Below are 20,743 nucleotides of genomic sequence, written 5' to 3' on the forward strand. Positions count from 1 at the left end.
CATTGAACTCAGTAAAAATCTTTCTCTATGGAACTATGCTAAAGTGCAATATAATACAGTCCAAGAACCATACAGACTAAGTCCCATTTGGGGCAGCCCATATTTCACCTCAGAGCTCCCTAACGCTTTAACGCAGCCATGGCAGAAGGCAAACCTAAACACAGCTAAGGGAGTTCTACAACCCATTAATCCGCAAACTGTGCACATTCCAGGAGCTCCTGGCCAAATATGATTTAAGCAACTCATTGCAATACCAATATCTCCAAATCAAACATTACCTACATACCTACAGAACACAAGCCACTGGATACAATTATGGCAACCAGAGTGAGCAAGAAAGGACTTATATCGGACTTATATCGGACATCTATAGAATACTTAACAAATATTCTGAAACTTCTTTCATTAAACACCACTATATGCAATCATGGGAACAAATCCTCAGAGAAGATATACCTCCCACCAAATGGACATCACTTTGGGAGAATCTTAAAGGCTTCAATGTGTGTCACCAGGGCCACTGTTAGAAATCACGGGGCCCTGTACTACAAAATTTTCGGAGCCCCCTGTGCCCCACCTATCCTGGCACCCCAGCGCCACCCCAGATCCCGCCCACTCCACACTCCACAGTTAAAAGACCACACAGACATCAGTGTTATAAAAGGTAACACCCCCACACACACACATTATAAAAAGCTATTGGGGACCAGGACCCCCTTATATGTTAAAAAAAAAAACATTGGCGCCAGATCCCCACTTACAATTAAAAAAAAAATTGGGCACCAAAGAATATTTTTTAAAAAACTTTGGCGCCAGGGCCCCCATACAAGTAAAAAAAAAATTGGGGCCCCAAAGAATATTTTTTAAAAAAACATTGGAGGCAGGGGCCAACATTGTTGGCCAGGGGATTAAAAAAAAAAAAACACACACACATTGGTGTTCCGAGGAATTTAACTTTTGTCTTCAGGACTTCAACTTCGTTTACTTTTGTGGGTCTTTTCGACGCTTCAGGACTTCAATTTCTGCTGTTTCCATGACTTCGGGTCTTTTCCTGCTTCAGGACTTCAACACATACGCATTTCAGCTGTTCGAAAGGAGGCGGCATGGCTTTGGTGCTGTCAAGGGGGACCCGGCTCTTTCGAAAAGTTCAGCACTGCCGGGCCCCCCTTCAGGACCGGGCCCGAGACACTTGTACCCCCTGTGCCCCCCCCCTGATGGCGGCCCTGTGTGTCACACACAAGGAAATAAATTATACAATTATTATGCAATGGTATGTGACACCCACCAAGCTCATATACCCAGTGGTATCACCAGAGTGCTGGAGACAATGCGGAGAAACAGGCACCATATACCACACTTTTTGGACCTGCCCTCTCCTGGAAAATTACTGGAAAGAAGTATTATCTTTGCTAGCACCCCTACTGGGGTGCAACATACAGCTAGACCCAAAAACCTTCCTACTGCTGCTTAGACCCCCACTAAAGATCAGTCTGCGTGTTCTATTTACATCTTTAATATTTCAGCGTTCTCTTGATTCTGCTCGTGCATCACACAACAATTTTTCTCTTTCAGTTAAATTTTTTTGCTGTTGTTCCTTCCACCGCCATACCCCCACCCCTTGCCTAATTCATTTTTTTTATGCTCAAATTTGGAACACTATTAAATATAATTCTAAATTTAATCTTGTTTACACTGACCGGAAAACACAGCCACATAATCAGTATAATGCAGAAGAGCATGTTTTCCTCTAAGGATTTAATTAAACCTAATATTAGCCTGACCAACAAATCCCCTCCTTATTGTTCTAGAAACAGGAAGTGAGTTCTAAAGAGCAGGGTCTTTGGGAGCAGAAGCTGCTATTAGAATAACTAGGGCTAGTGGAAGGTGCCTGCTGTACATACAGTGTTGGAGCCTAGTGTCTTGTTTCTAGTATTATTATGCTGTTACATAGAATCTTGTGGCTAACAGATAAAAGGAAATACCAGAGGAAATGTACCACGAGGTACACAATAAGGGGCAGATTTACTAAGCTCGAGTGAATTTTCAAAGTTAAAAAAGTTTGAATTTCAAAGTTATTTTTTGGATACTTCAACCACCGAATAGGATACTACGACTTCGAATTTACTTTGACTTCGATTCGAAGTATAAATCGTTAGAATATTTGACCATTCGATAATCGAAGTACTGTCTATTTAAAAAAAACTTCGACTTCATACTTCGCCAAATTAAAGCTACCAAAGTGCAATGTTAGCCTATGGGGACCTTCCACAGCACTTTTATAAGTCTTTGCACATCGAATAGAAATCCTTCGATCGATCACTAAAAATCGTTCGAAACGTTCGATTTCTATTTGATTTTTTCGATCGCTGAAAATCCTTCGACTTCGATATTCAAAGTATTTCAATTCGAGGGTCGAATCTTGAAGTTTTTTTAACTTCGAAATTGGACCCTTAGTATATCTGCCCCTAATTGTTGCATATTTTTCAATTAAAGTTTCACAGCCACCACACATATATGCCCTCTCTAAATAATCTTAATGATCCTGTTTACAATTAGGGGCCCATTCATTAAGAAGTCGAAGGATTTTAATTCGCCAGTCGAATATCGAGGGTTAATTAACCCTCGATATTCGACCCTTAATACATCTGCCCCTTAGTTTTCTGCCACATTTTCCATGTCAAGTTGAAGACCAGTTCTGTATGTATAACTTTCTTAGAGATATATAAAAGCATTCATCATTTTGATTTATTTCCAAAATGTTAAATAACAGAAAAACAAAGCAGTGTAGGACATTACTAGTGAAGGATTTTGTCTGGTAAAACGACAGAGATCATTGATGTTTTACTATGTCTGGTCAAAGTCGCTGAAATGCCATCAAAATAATAACATATTACGGCCATTGCATTACTTCACCAGCAAGTCCAATATCAATAGAAAATGAATTGTGAATATTATTTGATGTATATGTGTATATAATACACAAAAGCCATGAATATCCTGTAAATTATATCCTTATAAACGGTGAGTAGTGATGTCATCAGTTATAAACGGTGAGTAGTGATGTCATTTCTGTCACATGACTTACTAAAATTTGTGTATTATAATAAATAAAGTACCCCCAGTTGTAAAATATGAGGATATTAGAAGTTATCTCGGAGTTCCATGACCTGTATAAAAACACTCGGCCTTCGGCCTCGTGTTTTTATATGGTCATGAAACTCCTCGGTACTAATAATATCCTTATATTTTACAAGAGGGGGTACTTTATTCACTATATAATCTACAGTCTGGTCAATTCCCTATGGGACCAGACTGTAAATTATAACCTTATAAACAGCGCGTTCTGGCGTCAGAACGCGCCGTTTATAACTTAATGCGTCAGCAGTGGTCAGTGCCGCACGCTACCTGCAGTTTATCTTCCTGCCTGTCTGCCTCACTTGTCACTTCCCCACGTCCTCTCTTTCCCACTGCTGTTTCCATCGTCAGCGTCTCTCTCACTCTTCTGTCCCCCCCCTCCACCTCTGATCTCGCTCAGTCTGCGTGACGTCTCTCTCCCTCTTCCGCTCCCCCTCCAACCACTCCCTCTGCCCCTCCCACACACTTGAAAATAAAACCTGTCAAAAATGACATATGCTGCAGCCCGTGAGCTTAACTCTTACAAAACAGCAACATCCCTTAGTTACATACCTTGTGCTTGTAAGGGCGGGGCAATTATGGATATTTACAGGCAGGTAACCAATGGCTAATTACGTGGGTGTGGCTTTCGAGCAGCTGGAAAAGATCAATTGGTGGATGCCTGTACTGAGGTAAAGTCTTCTAAGTGTTCTTATACAAAACAAGTAGATTGCACGTGCTGTGTGTAGTGATGCATTACAACATGTGCCCCTAAACTGTGTGGCTCATGCGACATGATTTCTGGTGCATATAAACCTTGGATGCAGCTGGGTATAATGTCCCATGTTTTCTTATAACTGTAAGCCTGTTAGTTCATAATTGAATGAGCATTAGATATTGACTAATAGTACAGCAACAGGAACTTGCTTTTAGCAGAAAAGGGCTGCATTAGTTGTTGCTGAACTTCAATTTTCACCATATGGGATTTTCTTTCTATTCCTAAGCGTATAACTATATTGCAATACTAGTCAAAATGTACCAGAAACAAGTAAACATCAGAAAAACAGAACAAGCATAAAGAATCCAAAGCCTGAAGTCAATGGGCCCTGCTCTTAACGGCCTACCCAGTTCCAGTCAGACTGAGCTCCCCATGCACCTCCTTTATGGAAGCTGCCACTACATTCTGGAAAACTGTTGTAGAAGGACAGATGAGAAGAAAAATTAGTGTAGGGTAACTTTTATTTTGTACAACAGCTGTTTTCCCTCATGAGGTAAACAAATCTTTTCCTCTGAGGGATGCCACTTTTGTTCAGCCACTGAAACTGAAGACTGAGAGACCAGCAAAATAGACTAGTTGGCATTATGTAAAAAGCAAACACATAAATCTTCAGGAAGTAAAAACTGAACTCAGAAACTTTAGATTATAATGAATAATGTACCCCCTACTTTAAATTTATAAAGATATTAATAGTCACCTCGGAGTTATGTGACCTGTATAAAAGCACTCGGCCTGCGGCCTCGTGCTTTTATATGGTCACATAACTCCTCGGTAACATAATATCTTTATAAATTACAGTAGGGGGTACATTATCCACTATATAATACACAAAAGCCATGAATATCCTGTAAATTATATCCTTATAAACGGTGAGTTCTGATGTCATCAGTTATAAACTGATGTCATTTCAGTCACATGACTCATTGAAATTACTTAGAATTTTGAATTTTTTTACTTCGAGAATTCCCTCTAATTCACTTTGACCCTTGATAAATCTGCTCCTATATGTGTCCTGTATTATACTTTTTTCTCTCAGACCTCACAGCTTTTTCATATTCTAAGTTATTAGTTACTTCTTGTTGTATTTGTTGAATATTTGGAATTCATTTTTTTCCAGTTCCTAGCTATCAGGAGTTTACAGGTGTTTAACTTATTTTTAACTTATTGCACGACAATTTTTTAGCACAGGTTGTTGAGGAGCCTACCAGAAAAAATGCTATTCTTGATTTAGTGATCTCAAATGACCCAGAACTTATAGCAAATGTGCAAGTCATTGAACCCCTGGGTAATAGTGACCATAATGTTATATCTTTTAATGTCTGGTGCAAAAAACAAAAATATACTGGGGCAACAAAAACAATGAAATTTGCCAAAGCTAATTTTAGTGCCTTGAGGGCTGCCCTACAGAGCATTGATTGGGGCATTAGGTTTTCAGCTAAAAACACAGAACAGAAATGGTTGTCCTTTAAAATGATATTAAATCATTACTGTTCTCAATTTATTCCCTTAAGGACTAAACGTAGAAGCTCTAAGAATCATCCTGTGTGGCTTAATACAGAGGTAAAGATGTTAATGGGAAAGAAGAGAAAGGCATTTAAAAACTACAAATCTGTAGGGACAGAAGCTGCATTTAATGAATATAAACACTGTAATAAATGTTGTAAATCAGCAATCCGGAAGGCTAAGAAAAGAAATGAAGAGTTAATTGCGGTGGAGGTGAAAACTAACCCTAAAAAGTTTTTTAAATATATTAATAGTAAAAAGATGCAGGTTGAGAGTGTTGCTCCATTAAATAATGGTACCAGTATGGTTGTAACAGATACAGATAAGGCAAATGTGTTAAATCAGTTCTTTTCTTCAGTGTATACAATAGAGGAGTCTGAGTTCCCAGGCTCACTTAATAACTGCACTAATGGTTCAGCTCAATCTAGTCAGTGGCTGACTCAGGATATGATTCAAAAAGCTTTAATACAAATTAATGTAAACAAGGCTCCAGGGCCTGATGGCATACACCCCCGGGTTCTAAGAGAGCTTAGTTCAGTTTTAGACCAGCCCTTATTTCTGATTTTCTCAGATTCACTGTCATCTGGTGTGGTGCCTATGGATTGGAGAAAAGCTGATGTTATTCCAATATTTAAAAAGGGATTACGATCTCAGCCTGACAATTATAGGCCAGTAAGTTTGACATCTGTGGTGGGCAAATTATTTGAAGGCTTGTTAAGGGATCACATTCAAAATTTTGTCCTAATGAATGGCATTATGAGCAACAATCAGCATGGCTTTATGAAGGATAGGTCATGTCAGACGAATTTGATTGCATTTTATGATGTGGTAAGTAAGATTCTGAATAGTGGGGGGCAGTAGATGTGATCTATTTGGATTTTGCCAAAGCGTTTGATACTGTGCCCCACAAACGACTGCTTTCTAAACTAAGGTCTGTTGGGCTTAATGAAGTTGTTTGCAAGTGGATAGGAAACTGGCTACAGGATTGGGTACAGAGGGTGGTTGTTAATGGGACATTCTCTACTTGGAGTAAGGTTCTTAGTGGGGTCCCCCAGGGCTCAGTATTGGGTCCACTTTTATTTAACTTGTTCATTAATGACTTAGGGGAGGGTGTTGTAAGTAATGTATCAGTGTTTGCAGATGACACAAAATTATCCAGCCCAATTAATTCCATCCAGGATGTGGCATCCTTGCAACAGGATCTTGACAAACTGGCAATCTGGGCAGCTAAGTGGCAAATGAGATTCAATGTTGATAAATGTAAAGTCATGCACCTGGGATGTAAAAATATCCAAGCCACTTATACCCTTAATGGGACTGCACTAGGCAAATCCATTATGGAAAAGGACCTTGGAGTCCTTGTAGGTGATAAACTTGGCTGTAGCAAGCAATGCCAGTCAGCAGCATCAAGGGCAAATAAGGTCTTGAGCTGTATTAAAAGGGGCATAGAGTCACGGGAGGAGGGGGTCATTCTTCCACTGTATAGAGCACTGGTAAGGCCCCATCTGGAATATGCAGTACAGTTTTGGTCTCCATCACTCAAACAGGACATTATTGTATTAGAGAGGGTACAGAGAAGGGCAACTAAGCTGGTAAAAGGTATTGAAAATCTTAGCTATGAGGAAAGACTGGCCAAATTGGGGATGTTCACGCTGGAGAAGAGGCGCTTAAGGGGTGATATGATGACTATGTATAAATATATAAGGGGATCATATAACAATCTCTCTAATGCTTTATTTACCAGTAGGTCTTTCCAGCTGACACGAGGTCACCCATTCCGATTAGAAGAAAAGAGGTTCCGCCTAAATATTCGGAAGGGGTTTTTTACAGTGAGAGCTGTGAAGATGTGGAATTCTCTCCCTGAATCAGTTGTACAGGCTGATACATTAGATAGATTTAAGAAGGGGTTGGATGGCTTTTTAGCAAGTAAGGGAATACAGGGTTATGGGGAATAGCTCATAGTCCAAGTTGATCCAGGGACTAGTCCGATTGCCATTTTGGAGTCAGGAAGGAATTTTTCCCCCTCTAAGGCAAATTGGAGAGGCTTCAGATGGGTTTTTTGCCTTCCTCTGGATCAACTGGCAGATAGGTAGTTGATAAACAAAAAAAAAAAAAAAAAGGTTGAACTCGATGGACATGTGTCTTTTTTTCAACCTTACTTACTATGTTACTATGTTAATACTTGGAAGGTCAGCATTTCTAGACTTTTATTTTCGGGATACATTTTTGCAATTCTTGAAGGTGTTAGATACCAATTATATAGAATTTTGTAATAATTCTCCTGATAAGTGACACATTTAGTAAATAATTGTGGCTTAATAATAGCCTTTTGCCATTCCTTTATTGTGAAAGTTTTCTTTAGTCTTTGTTCCCATTTAATCATGTGAGATATTTTTAATGTTTCTTTTGGTTCACCTAGTAGGTTGTATATCTTTGTTATACCTTTTTTTATGCTTGTAAATATATTTCAAAATCTGAGTCTCCTTTGTGTCAATGTTTTTATCTGTATTATGAGATATTTATGAAAGTCAGTTTTGTCCAAGTTTAGGCTAACAATACTTTTATGGATGTAGATCATTTTTCACCTTCTTCTTTAATCATTTAAGGCTTTAATAAATATTTGGAGCAAAAAAAACCATCAGGCCAACATTAAGGGGGTTATTTACTAAACTTTGAATGCATAAATCACGAAAAATTTGTGATTTTTTTTTTTTTCAGACTTTTAAAAAATCACGGATTTTTCAGAATTTATTAAACCCAGAGGATGGAAAAGTCTGAATCTGAAAATCCGGCATCTCAGACCTGTCGAGGTTGCATAGAAGTCAGCGGGAGAAGTCCCAATGATTTTTTAAAGTGTGCTGGGTTTTGTGCAATACCCCAAAGTTTTCTGGGGTGATAAATCCTGAAAGATTCGTGAAAATCAGATTTTTTTCCCGCAAACCTAATTTTCGGAAAAATGTAATAATAAATAAGCATAAAAAAACCAGAGAGGATTTTGTAGCAAAAAATATTGCGATCAATTCGGACTTTGATAAATAATCCCCATAGTGGGTTATTTACTAAACTCTGAATGCAAAAATCACAAAAATGTCTTGATTTTTTTTTTTTATAAAATCAGGATGGAAAAGTCTGGATTGGAAAATCCAGCATCTCAGACCTGTCGAGGTTGCATATAAGTCAATGGGAGAAGTCCCAATGATTTTTTGATGTGCGCTGGGTTTCGTGAAATACCCCGAAGTTTTCGGATGAAATCATGAAAATCAAATGAAAAATCCAAAAAATCGTGAAAATTGGATTTTCTTCCTGCAAAGCAAATTTTTGGGAAAATGTAATAATAAATAAGCGTTAGGGATGCACCGAATTCAGGATTCGGTTAGGGATTCGGCCTTTTTCAGCAGGATTCTGAATCGGCCGAACTGAATCCGAATCCTAATTTGCATATGCAAATTGTAAGCGGGGAGGGAAGTTGCGTGACTTTTTGGCTCAAAACAAGGAAGTAAAACATTTTTCCCCTTCTCATCCCTAATTTGCATATGCATAGGGTTCGGATTCGGTTTTGTATTCTGCCGAAACTTTAACGAAGGATTCGTGGTTCGGCCGAATCCAAAATAGTGGATTCGGTGCATCCCTAATAAGCGTAAAAAAAAAACCTGAGCGGATTTGATTGGAGTTTGCAGCAGAAAATATTGAGATAAATTCGGACTTGGATAAATAACCCCTAAATCTCGATATGTGCAATAATACCAGGGGTTGAAATATACCAATAAAAAACACTTTCAATCAGTTGCGGAACATGCAAAATTTGATATCAGACAGAAACTGGTTGTTCCCCTTCCAACATTTTTTTCTAGTTCAGTTGGTTTCAGTTAGTTCAGCAGAAATAAAGACTTTTTCCAATGACGTTCTATTATCTGATGACAATTATTCTAATATTGAAGTGTAAAGTCTAATTTTTCACCATCTAAAGCAGCTCTAGGAAGAGGGGGTCGCTGACTCTCTAAACTGTTCTTCATTGATACATATAGGGGCACATTTACTAAGGGTCGAATTTCGAAGTGAAAAAACTTCGAAATTCGACCATCGAATTGCAGTATTACGATATTCGACGTCGAATATGGCCATACGCGATCAAAGTAAAATCGTTCAATCGATCGATTAAATCCTTGGGTTCGAACGATTTAATCGATCGAATGATTTAAAAAAAAATAAAAAATTTGACTTCTAAAAACTTAGCCAAATGTTGGCTTTAGGTTCTAGGAGGTCCCCATAGGCTAACATAGCAATTCGGCAAGTTTAAGGTGGCGAAGTGTCGAAGTCAAAGTTTTTTAAAGAGACGGTACTTCGATTTTCGAATGGTCGAATATTCAAAGTTTTTCCAATTCGAGTCAAAGTCTAATTTGGCCTATTCGATGGTCGAAGTACCCAAAAATAACTTCAAAATTCGACGTTTTTAAATTCGAAAATTCACTTCGACCCTTAGTAAATGTGCCCCTAAGCTGATACATTTTCTTATCTTTATTGAGCAGAATCCCTGAGTTTCATTAAAGGCAGCTGTTATAATTGATACAAGAGTATCTTATTTTCCTGAATTACTGATGTGCCAGACTGAGACACCAGAGACACCTTTAAACTTACATTTTGGAAAATAGCAAAAAAATTAAAGCTGCAAAGCAATTGATAAAAGTCATTATCTAAACTCCGCTGAAAAAAAGTGCTTGGGAGGTGAACATCCCCTTTAAAAACAAAATAACTTACAGGGTTTAAAACGTTCTTTTCTCTTATTCAAACAATGCACGGTTGCTAAGGTAAATTCGACCCTAGCAACCCAACTGCTTAAAAAACTGAATAAAAAGCTCAATTAAAAAAAAAAAAAATGAAAACCAGTTACAGATTGCCTCAGGATATCACTCTCCACATCATGCTAAGGTTATGGCACCGCCTTTAAAACTTGTAAAGCGAACTACAGTGACTCATCTGACTGGAACGCGCAGTTATTTAATCCCCAGACCCCGCCTCCTGGAGGATTCGCTTTCCATTCGTCACTTCCTGAAACAGTACAACAGCAAGTGACTCCTTTCGCTGTCCCCCCGGCTGCGGTTTGTCGGATTACATATCGATCACGGCTTGATGACCAATGAGAACACGGATCTCTCAGTTGTTTGTGACAGCACTGGGGGCGGAGTTAGCAGGGACAGTCTCTATGCCTAGTTGGTGAGTATCTGCCCCAGTCCTGGTATGAGGACGACAGAGAGCAGTCTGCCACCTGCCAGGTAAGTCTGCGTGTGGATCATAGATTATAATAAACCCCGCCCACTTACTTTGTAAAACTGAAAATCCCATATTTATTTCCTTGTTGTCAGTGAAAATGTAAATCCGCTTGCAGAATGGCACAGAGTATCCCCTGTGGTGCAGCCCTCAACCTTAAGATTTCCATGTATCTAATCTGTGTAGGTCTTTACAGAGGAATCAGTATGGCAGCCCTACTTGTGTTAATAGACCCACATCTGTAGGTGACTAAAGGTTTCTGTGCAGCAGAGCCCCTGCCTGGTGCCTCTGTGTATCTGTAAGATTAGAAAATCCTTAGAGAGGGAGGGACCTATCCCAAGTTAAAGGGCAAGTGGACCTGGTTTATGCCATTTTCAAATCTTTAGAAACAGCAGGAAATCCAGTTTCCCTTACGGTATTTTATAATGTTTAGTTTGCCTTTGCAGAATTAGTTTTTTTATTATTATAATATTATTATTATTATTATTATTATTATTAAAATATATAGAGAGAGAGAGAGAAAAGAAATTCGCACTCATAGGTCTTTTGTGAAGAAAAAAATGGGTTTATTCAACATTAAGGCTCTGAGACACGAGCTGCCATCAGGAAGGGCTCGAGTGTAAGAGCCGAAACGTTGAATAAACCCATTTTTTTCTTCACAAAAGACCTATGAGTGCGGATTTCTTTGCTCTTTAGATTTTGATATATGTTCCAGCACCTAGGCATTTCCATTGTTTTCTGAGTGCACCTATCCAGTAGTTTATTTTTTTATATATATATATATATAACCCCTGTTTTGGGTACATATGCAATAGCATTTATTATACTTATATATATACTTTAAAGCCTTTAGAGTGCTCCCACAACCCCCCCTGTTTTGATAATAAATATATATATATATATATATATATATATATATATATATATATATATATATATATATATATATTCAAGATCGACCAGCACTCCAAGTTTTTCAATCAAACAAGTGTTTATTTTAACATCACTCAAGTGTCCAACGTTTCGGCCCACATTAGGGCCTTTATCAGCCCTAATGTGGGCCGAAACGTTGGACACTTGAGTGATGTTAAAATAAACACTTGTTTGATTGAAAAACTTGGAGTGCTGGTCCATCTTGAATCTACATACCCTGACTGACCAGGCACCCACCCATACCGAAAGGAAGGAGTGCAGGTACTTTATGAACATTTATATATATATATATATATATATATATATATATATATTTCTTTTATGCACATGTTTATGTTGCCCAGTAGCCAATTTTTATACAAATGCCTGTTACAAGGAAAGTGCTAGAACCAAACCCCCCCCTTCCACATTTTTGTCTTATTTATCAATAAATGAACTCGAAAAAATCTGGTGTGGGCAAAGACTCCATAAAATCATGCAGAAATCGTTATTGTACGTTTTTTTTTTTTTTGGATTTGATGCCCGAAAACACATGGGGTTTTTTTCAGTTTATCGCCTGGAAACCACAAATTCTTCCGATTATTATACGAAACCCAGCACAGATCATATCTGCCATTGACTAATACATGAACTCGGCAGGTTTGAGATGGAGTACTTTTTTATTCCGGCTTTTATCAGCCTCTGGGTGTAATAAATCTCCCAAAATTGTAGGTGTTTTTTTTTCTCTCCTTAGTACAGGTATGGAACCTGTTATCCAGAATGCTTGGGACCTGGAGTTTTCCAGATAACAGATCTTTCCGTAATTGGGATCTGCATACCTTCAGTCTACTAGAAAATCATGTAAACATTCAATAAACCCAATAGGCTGGTTTTGCTTCCAATAAGGATTAATTATTCCTTAGTTGGGATCAAGTAGAAGCTGCTGTTTTATTATTACAGAGAAAAAGGAAATCCATTTAAAAAATCTGAATTATTTGATTATAATGGAGTCTATGGGAGTGGGAGATTACCTTTTCGTAATTCTGAGCTTTCTGGATAACGGCTTCCAGATAACGGGTCCCATAGGCTGGTTTTGCTTGCAATAAGGATTAATTAATAATTAATTCTACTATTATACCTTTTATTATTGCGGAACAGCAGTTGCATCCTAAGCAAGGGTATGTCCCATATCCCATACCTTTGAACTTACTTCTCCTGGGTCTAGTATCAGAGGGACAAAGTTCTGTATAGTGTTACACTTGAGAAAGGGCACGCAATTCCCGAAACATGTTGTCTAATCATGCAGTCTTGCATTAAAAACTTTGATCACAGCAGTGTTTGCTCTCTGAGTGTAACATAGTAACATAGTAAGTAAGGTGGAAAAGACACATGTCCATCGAGTTCAACTTTTTTTTTTTTTTTTTTTATTAACTACCTATCTGCCAGTTGATCCAGAGGAAGGCAAAAAAACCATCTGAAGCCTCTCCAATTTGCCTTAGAGGGGGAAAAATTCCTTCCTGACTCCAAAATGGCAATCGGACTAGTCCCTGGATCAACTTGGACTATGAGCTATTTCCCATAACCCTGTATTCCCTCACTTGCTAAACACCATCCAACCCCTTCTTAAATCTATCTAATGTATCAGCCTGTACCACTGATTCAGGTAGAGAATTCCACATCTTCACAGCTCTCACTGTAAAAAACCCCTTCCGAATATTTAGGCGGAACCTCTTTTCTTCTAATCGGAATGGGCGACCTCGTGTCAGCTGGAAAGACCTACTGGTAAATAAAGTATTAGAGAGATTATTATATGATCCCCTTATATATTTATACATAGTTATCATATCACCCCTTAAGCGCCTCTTCTCCAGCGTGAACATCTCCAATTTGGCCAGTCTTTCCTCATAGCTAAGATTTTCAATACCTTTTACCAGCTTAGTTGCCCTTCTCTGTACCCTCTCTAATACAATAATGTCCTGTTTGAGTGATGGAGACCAAAACTGTACGGCATATTCTAGATGGGGCCTTACCAGTGCTCTATACAGTAGAAGAATGACCCCCTCCTCCCGTGACTCTATGCCCCTTTTAATACAGCTCAAGACCTTATTTGCCCTTGATGCTGCTGACTGGCATTGCTTGCTACAGCCAAGTTTATCATCTACAAGGACTCCAAGGTCCTTTTCCATAATAGATTTGCCTAGTGCAGTCTCATTAAGGGTATAAGTGGCTTGGATATTTTTACATCCCAGGTGCAGGACTTTACATTTATCAACATTGAATCTCATTTGCCACTTAGCTGCCCAGATTGCCAGTTTGTCAAGATCCTGTTGCAAGTGCCACATCCTGGATGGAATTAATTGGGCTGGATAATTTTGTGTCATCTGCAAACACTGATACATTACTGACAACACCCTCCCCTAAGTCATTAATGAACAAGTTAAATAAAAGTGGACCCAATACTGAGCCCTGGGGGACCCCACTAAGAACCTTACTCCAAGTAGAGAATGTCCCATTAGTGAAAACTGTTCTCCTCGCTGAGGATCAAAAGCTTGCAAGCCTAGCTGAGCCTGAACCCTGAATGGGAAAATGAATTGTTTTTTTGGTTTTGCTGTGCATGAAAGCTGCTGTTCCTATACTGAGGACTATGTTTTATTTGTCATTTTAACTGCTGAAGATACAGCTTATTTGAGTTTGAATCAGAAATAAAAGGACATTTTTATGGGCATGGGCAACCCCATTCCCCTTGAACTTTACTATATATAGATCAGGGGTGTCCAAACTGCGGCCCGAGGGCCACATGCGGCCCAGGATGCTTATGAATGCGGTCCAGCTTGAAACGCTTGGTTCCCGAGGAAATAGGAGGAGGGGGGACCCTGCCCATTGCCCAGTTAGTAATAATAATATAATATGTCTATTTATAATCCAGGTGTCCCATATTCCAGTGTATAGCTCCATCTGGTTATCCAACTGGCATTGTTGTTCTTTTCTGTTTATTTTCTTTACTTTTACAAATCAAACGTGTTTGTGTATTTCATGTGTGGCCCCAGACAATTTTTCTTTTTCCAATGTGGCCCGGTGAGCCAAAAGTTTGGACACCCCTGATATAGATTGATAGATAGATAGATAGATATAGAAACTAGTATCCTGTAGAAGGGAGTCAGCGACGCCCATTTAAAAGCGGCAAAGAGTCGGAAGAAAAGGGCAAACAACTATAATACTATAATAAATAAATAATGAAAACCAATTGGAGTTGCTTCGCATTGGCCATTCTATAACCTACTAAAAGTTGCCTTAAAGCTGAACCACCCCTTTAATTTGGATCTTCATACCTTAGGTCTACTACTAGATAATCATGAAAACATTAAATCATGTACAAGGTACTGTTTTATTATTACAGAGAAAAAGGAAATCAAATAATTTTTTAAACATTTGGATTATTTACATAAAATGGATTCTATGGGAGACAACCTTTCCATAATTCAGAGTTTTCTGGATAACCGATCTTATACCTGTATATACATACACACACGTGTATACACATATTTATTTTCTCTCCACGCTAAGAACTTCATTGCCCATGACAAATAGAATATTATATATATGTTATTGTAGCTGTTTGTGGGACACTTGCTGGGCTGTGGGAAACGGCTGCTTCTTTTTTGCACAAATTTATCACCATGGTTTTTATTTCATTGAACAGGACTGGATTAAAGGAGACAATGAAGATATCTCGTTGGCTGTAATATTCAGGCACCATGGCAGGGCTGTGTCTTCTGCTGCTGATCTGCCACCTTAGCTCTTCAGGTAGGTATTGTTTGGGGAACCTATAGAATTGACTTGGTGTCCTACATAATGTTCTGTGCACCCCAATTCTGCGTCATAACTGCACTGCACATAAATAATGGATTTAGAAGGTGTTCTTCTGGGGAGAGGCCTTATCTTGCATTCCTTGTTTAAAAAAAAAATGGGGAAGTCCATTTTCTTTGTCACTGCAGCATTAAGAGAAAGAGGGACAGACCCCAGTGTCCTTCACTATAATAATGTACTTGCTGTGAGGCAGTGGGTGCAGAAAGCACCTTTTTTACCATAAAGAGAACTACAATTCAATCAGTGTCACAGTTTGTTCAGCATATGTTTTGCTGGTCATCTGGATTTTTCCGTGCTGTGCACTGCCTTCCAGACTTCTGAACACATGTACAGGTATGTGGTCCGTTATCCAGAAAGCTCCGAATTATGGAAAGGCTATCTCCCGTAGACTCCATTTTATCCAAATTTTTAAAAATAATTTCCTTTTACTCTGTAATAATAAAACACTACCTTGTACATGTTCCAAACTAGGATATAATTAATCCAGTCTTGTTAAAAGAAATACAAACCAGGGCAATAAATTTGTGCAACAAAGAAGCAGCTCTTTCCCGTTGCCCAACAAGTAACCCAGAAACCGCTACAATAATATATATAACATTCTATTTGTCATGGGCAATGAAGCTTAGCTTGGAGGGGAAAAAAATGTGTATATATTTATATATACAGTATATACAGTCATATATATATATATATATATATATATATATATATATATATATAGTGTGTGTATTTAAAATTATTTCCTTTTTCTCTGTAATAATAAAACAGTAGCTTGTACTTGATCCCAACTAAAATATAATTAATCCTTATTGGAAGCAAAACCAGTCTATTGGGTTTATTTAATGTTTACATGATGTTCTAATAAACTTACGGTATGAAGGTGCAAATTACGGAAAGATCTTTTATCCGGAATACCCCAGGTCCAGAGCATTCTGCATAACAGGTCCCATACTTGTACTTCCTTCCATTTGCTTAGCCTTTATGGTCAGCATGTTTTTTTCACTGACAGTGGCCCAGAATGAAATCTAAGTGATTATACCCCATATTTACTTGATTGCGTGTGCCAGAATATTTTCAATTTCTAAGTGTGTTAAAAAAAAAAAACGATGTTTTTGCCAACTCAGGAAATGTCTATTTCTGTTAGTCAAGTGCTCATGACTTTATTTCGGTGGAAGTAGTGTAGTGCCTTACACAATCTGCAGTGTATATTCCACGCTCGGCATCATGCAACCATAAAATGACTAGCTAGGGAAGAAAGGGCGACATATATAGATACAGACCGTTATGTAATCCATTATCTGGAAACCCCTTTATGCAGAAAAGCTCTGATTTACTTTTTCTCTGTAATAATAAAACAGTAGCTTGTACTTGATCAAACTAAGATATAATTAATCCTTATTGGACGCAAAACAGGCCTATTGGGTTTATTTAAGGTTTGAATGATTTTTTTTTAGCAGACTTAAGATCCAAATTATGGAAAGATCTGTTATCCGGAAAACCCCATAGCGTTTTGGATAACAGGTCCCATCCTGTTCAAAATATATGCACCTATTGTGCCTTGTCACTTAAAGGGGTCCTCCACTTAGAAAGTATATGTCCATGTCCCTTTCTTTCATTGGGAATATTAATGGTATATTTGATATAAATGTGAAGTGGGGTCACTTGCTGCACCTTCAGCACAGTCAGGAGAGTTGCCAACCTGACACAGTAGTGTAGGTCAGTGTTGCCCAACTTCTGTGGTACCAAGGGCCAGAATTTTTCTGGGCGACGGGGTCGATGGCCGATAATGGAAGCCAGTGTTGACCACTCCCTGTTTTTAAACCACGCCCATGTTACCACAAGAACTTTTAAGATCATGTCCACATTAATGGTGGTAGCACATAAAAACCAAATGGTTGGTGCTCACTGCAGAGATATCACTTATCACTCGTATGTGAAAAATTTGTCATATTAGAACATAACTGTAAATCCATATGCCTCCTCCCCTATAGATAACACTGCACCTTCCACCAGCACATGATAAAACACCTTAGAGGCCCCTAACAACAAACCCCCAGAACACACCCTACCAGGCTCACATCCCACAGGCAGAGTATGACACACACAGGGAGCATAGGGCAGGCAGAGTATGGCACACACAGAGCATAGGGCAGGCAGAGTTTGGCGCACACAGGGAGCATACGGCAGGCAGAGTATGGCGCACACAGGGAGCATACGGCAGGCAGAGTATGGCGCACACAGGGAGCATACGGCAGGCAGAGTATGGCACACACAGGGAGCATACGGCAGGCAGAGTATGGCACACACAGGGAGCATACGGCAGGCAGAGTATGGCACACACAGGGAGCATACGGCAGGCAGAGTATGGCACACACAGGGAGCATACGGCAGGCAGAGTATGGCACACACAGGGAGTATAGGGCAGACAGAGTATGGCACACACACGGAGCATAGGGCAGGCAGAGTATGGCACACACAGGGAGCATAGGGCAGACAGAGTATGGCACACACAGGGAGCATAGGGCAGGCAGAGTATGGCACATACAGGGAGCATAGGGCAGGCAGAGTATGGCACATACAGGGAGCATAGGGCAGGCAGAGTATGGCACATACAGGGAGCATAGGGCAGGCAGAGTATGGCACATACAGGGAGTATAGGGCAGACAGAGTATGGCACACACAGGGAGCATAGGGCAGGCAGAGTATGGCACATACAGGGAGTATATGGCAGACAGAGTATGGCACATACACGGAGCATAGGGAGGGAAGAATAGATCAGGAGACAGGGAAACTTATCAGGACTGAAGATGAATAAAGGTGTTACAGGTGTGAAAAATGCAGGAGCTTATAGTCAGAATTTTAGGTTTACACAATGCAGGGGCCAGTTTATCTCAGTACTGATACATTTAAAGCTTTTTTTTAACAAGGGAAGCAATCACAGCAGGCACGTCTTATGGGACAGGAAAAAGCTTTTTGTCCCTTTACTTAGGGCTTGATATTGTATAATTCTGTGTAGTCTAATATCTGACACACCAGCAACACCATATATAATAACATGTAGGCCAATCGTCAGTTTGCAGTTTCAACAATCTGGTTGCTATAGTCCAAATTACCCAAGCAACTTTGCATTAAATTTAATAGTAGACTGGAATAGGAGTAGGAGAGGCCTAAATAGAAAGATGAGTAATAATAACAATACATTTGTAGCCTTAGAGCATTTGAAAATCTGGAAAGAGTCAGAAGAAAGAGACAAATAATTAAAAAAAAAACTATACAAAATAAACAGACCAATTGAAAAGTTGCTTAGAACTGGCCATTCTATAACTAAAGGTTATGACATTCTAGGTTGACTTAAAGGTGAACCACCTTTAAGAATAAGAGGACTGTTACTGGGTCATTAGATAAGAGCTACAATTTGGTGAGTTCTCAGAATAGCAATGACTGTGCCTCTGTATTCAAAGGAAATATTGTGAGGTTTTAGTAAATGAGTGTGCAAATAGGTGCAAAAAGAGGGCTCTGTACTTTCTAAACACTTCCTTAGACTTGCTTCCTTCCTCGCCTTTTGTTAGACGGGAGATCTGCAATGCTGCAAGCAGTCTGTGAATGTATGTGACCCGTATCAGAACTTTACTAAAAAGAGAGAAAGCAACTCCGAGCTGAAACTTCATAAAAAAGCACCAGCTGTGTAACCATTTGTTTTCCAGGCAGGGGCTCTTGCCATTGTGCCTCCAAAAGTAGCCGACCAGGAGCATCTTACGTCTTATAATCCGACCAAATTCGCATGGGTTATTTCCCCTTATTTATCAGTACATTTTGCTGAAAAATTCCAGTTCAGGGAAAAAATAGTGGGAAATTCAGACCGTAAGAATTTTTCAGATTTTCTGCACAAAAACTCAGGGCAGATCTGGATATCTTCTGGACTTCTCCCATTGTTTTATATATAACCAAGGCAATAGTGATGTGCGGGCCGACCCGATAGCCGCAGGATTACTTGCGTTTCGGGCTGATCTCGCACGATTCGTCGCGGGTGCGGGTTGAGCTCTTCTCCTGCTCTCCCTGCCCGCCGCCTTTTAAATGCCGACTTCTGGGTTCGTCTTTTATCGACACTGCGCCTACTCGCCTCGCCCCTTTTGTGACGTCGTCTGCATAGGTCTATAAAAGGAACCCGGAAGTGCGGGGGCGGGTTAGGGTCGGGGAAATTCGAACCCGCACATCACTACTAGGCAGGTCTGAGATGCCAAATTTTTAGATTTTGATTTTTTTTCGATCCTCTGGGTACAATAAATCCCAAAAAACTTGTGTTTTCCACTAAAAATTCAGATTTTATAGTCAAAAAAACAAAGTTTTTGGAATTCGGACGTTTAAGGGGTGGTTCACCTTTAAGTTAACTTTTAATATATTATAGAATAGCCAATTCTAAATTTTCAATTGACCTTCATTTATACTTCTTTATAGTTTTCAAATTATTTGCCTTCTTCTTCTGACTCTTTCCAGCTTTCAAATGGGGAGTCAATGACCCCATGTAAAAAACAAAAGCTCTGTAAGGCAACACAATTATCGTTATTGCTACTTTGTACTATTCAGGCCTCTCTCCTATTCATATTCCAGTCTCTTATTCAAATCATTGCATAGTTGCTAGGGTAATTTGGACTCTAGCAACCAATTTGCTGAAATTTCAAACTGGAGAGCTGCTGAATAAAAAGCAATATAACTCAAAAACGACAAATAATTGAAAACCAATTACAAATTGTCTCAGAATATCCCTCTGTATCATACTAAGGGGCCGATTCATCAAGGGTCGAATATCGAGGGTTAATTAACCCTCGATATTCGACTAGGAATTGAAATCCTTCTACTTCGAATATCGAAGTCGAAGGATTTAGCGCAAATGCTACGATCGTACGATCGAAGGATTATTCCTTCGATCGAACGATTAAATCCTTCGAATCGAACGATTTGAATCCAACGATCGAAGGAATATCCTTCGATCAAAAAAACTTAGGCAAGCCTATGGAGACCTTCCCCATAGGCTAACATTGACTTCGGTAGCTTTTATCTGCCGAACTAGGGGGTCGAAGTTTTTTTTAAAGAGACAGTACTTCGACTATCGAATGGTCGAATAGTCGAACGATTTTTAGTTCGAATCCTTCGATTCGAAGTCGTAGTCGAAGGTCGAAGTAGCCCATTCGATGGTCGAAGTAGCCCAAAAAACACTTCGAAATTCGAAGTTTTTTTACTTCGAATCCTTCACTCGAATTTAGTGAATCGGCCCCTAAAAGTTAATTTAAAAGTGAACAACCCCTT

At 39.2% G+C, this 20,743-nt stretch overlaps 1 protein-coding gene across 4 annotated transcripts in view; it reads left to right on the forward strand.

Moving 5' to 3' along the window:
- LOC495517 (uncharacterized) overlaps nt 1–20,743 on the forward strand; it is a 33,158-nt gene that overhangs the window by 1,997 nt on the left and 10,418 nt on the right. The window contains exons 1-2 of one of the 4 annotated variants that reach the window (XM_018248429.2): nt 10,439–10,665; nt 15,273–15,376. In XM_018248429.2, coding sequence (XP_018103918.1) covers nt 15,328–15,376 — 49 coding nt within the window. In that variant the 5' untranslated portion in view covers nt 10,439–10,665; nt 15,273–15,327. 4 annotated transcript variants of the gene reach the window in all.

The sequence above is a fragment of the Xenopus laevis genome, chromosome 2S, assembly GCF_017654675.1.
Source record: "Xenopus laevis strain J_2021 chromosome 2S, Xenopus_laevis_v10.1, whole genome shotgun sequence".
NCBI lineage: Eukaryota > Metazoa > Chordata > Amphibia > Anura > Pipidae > Xenopus > Xenopus laevis.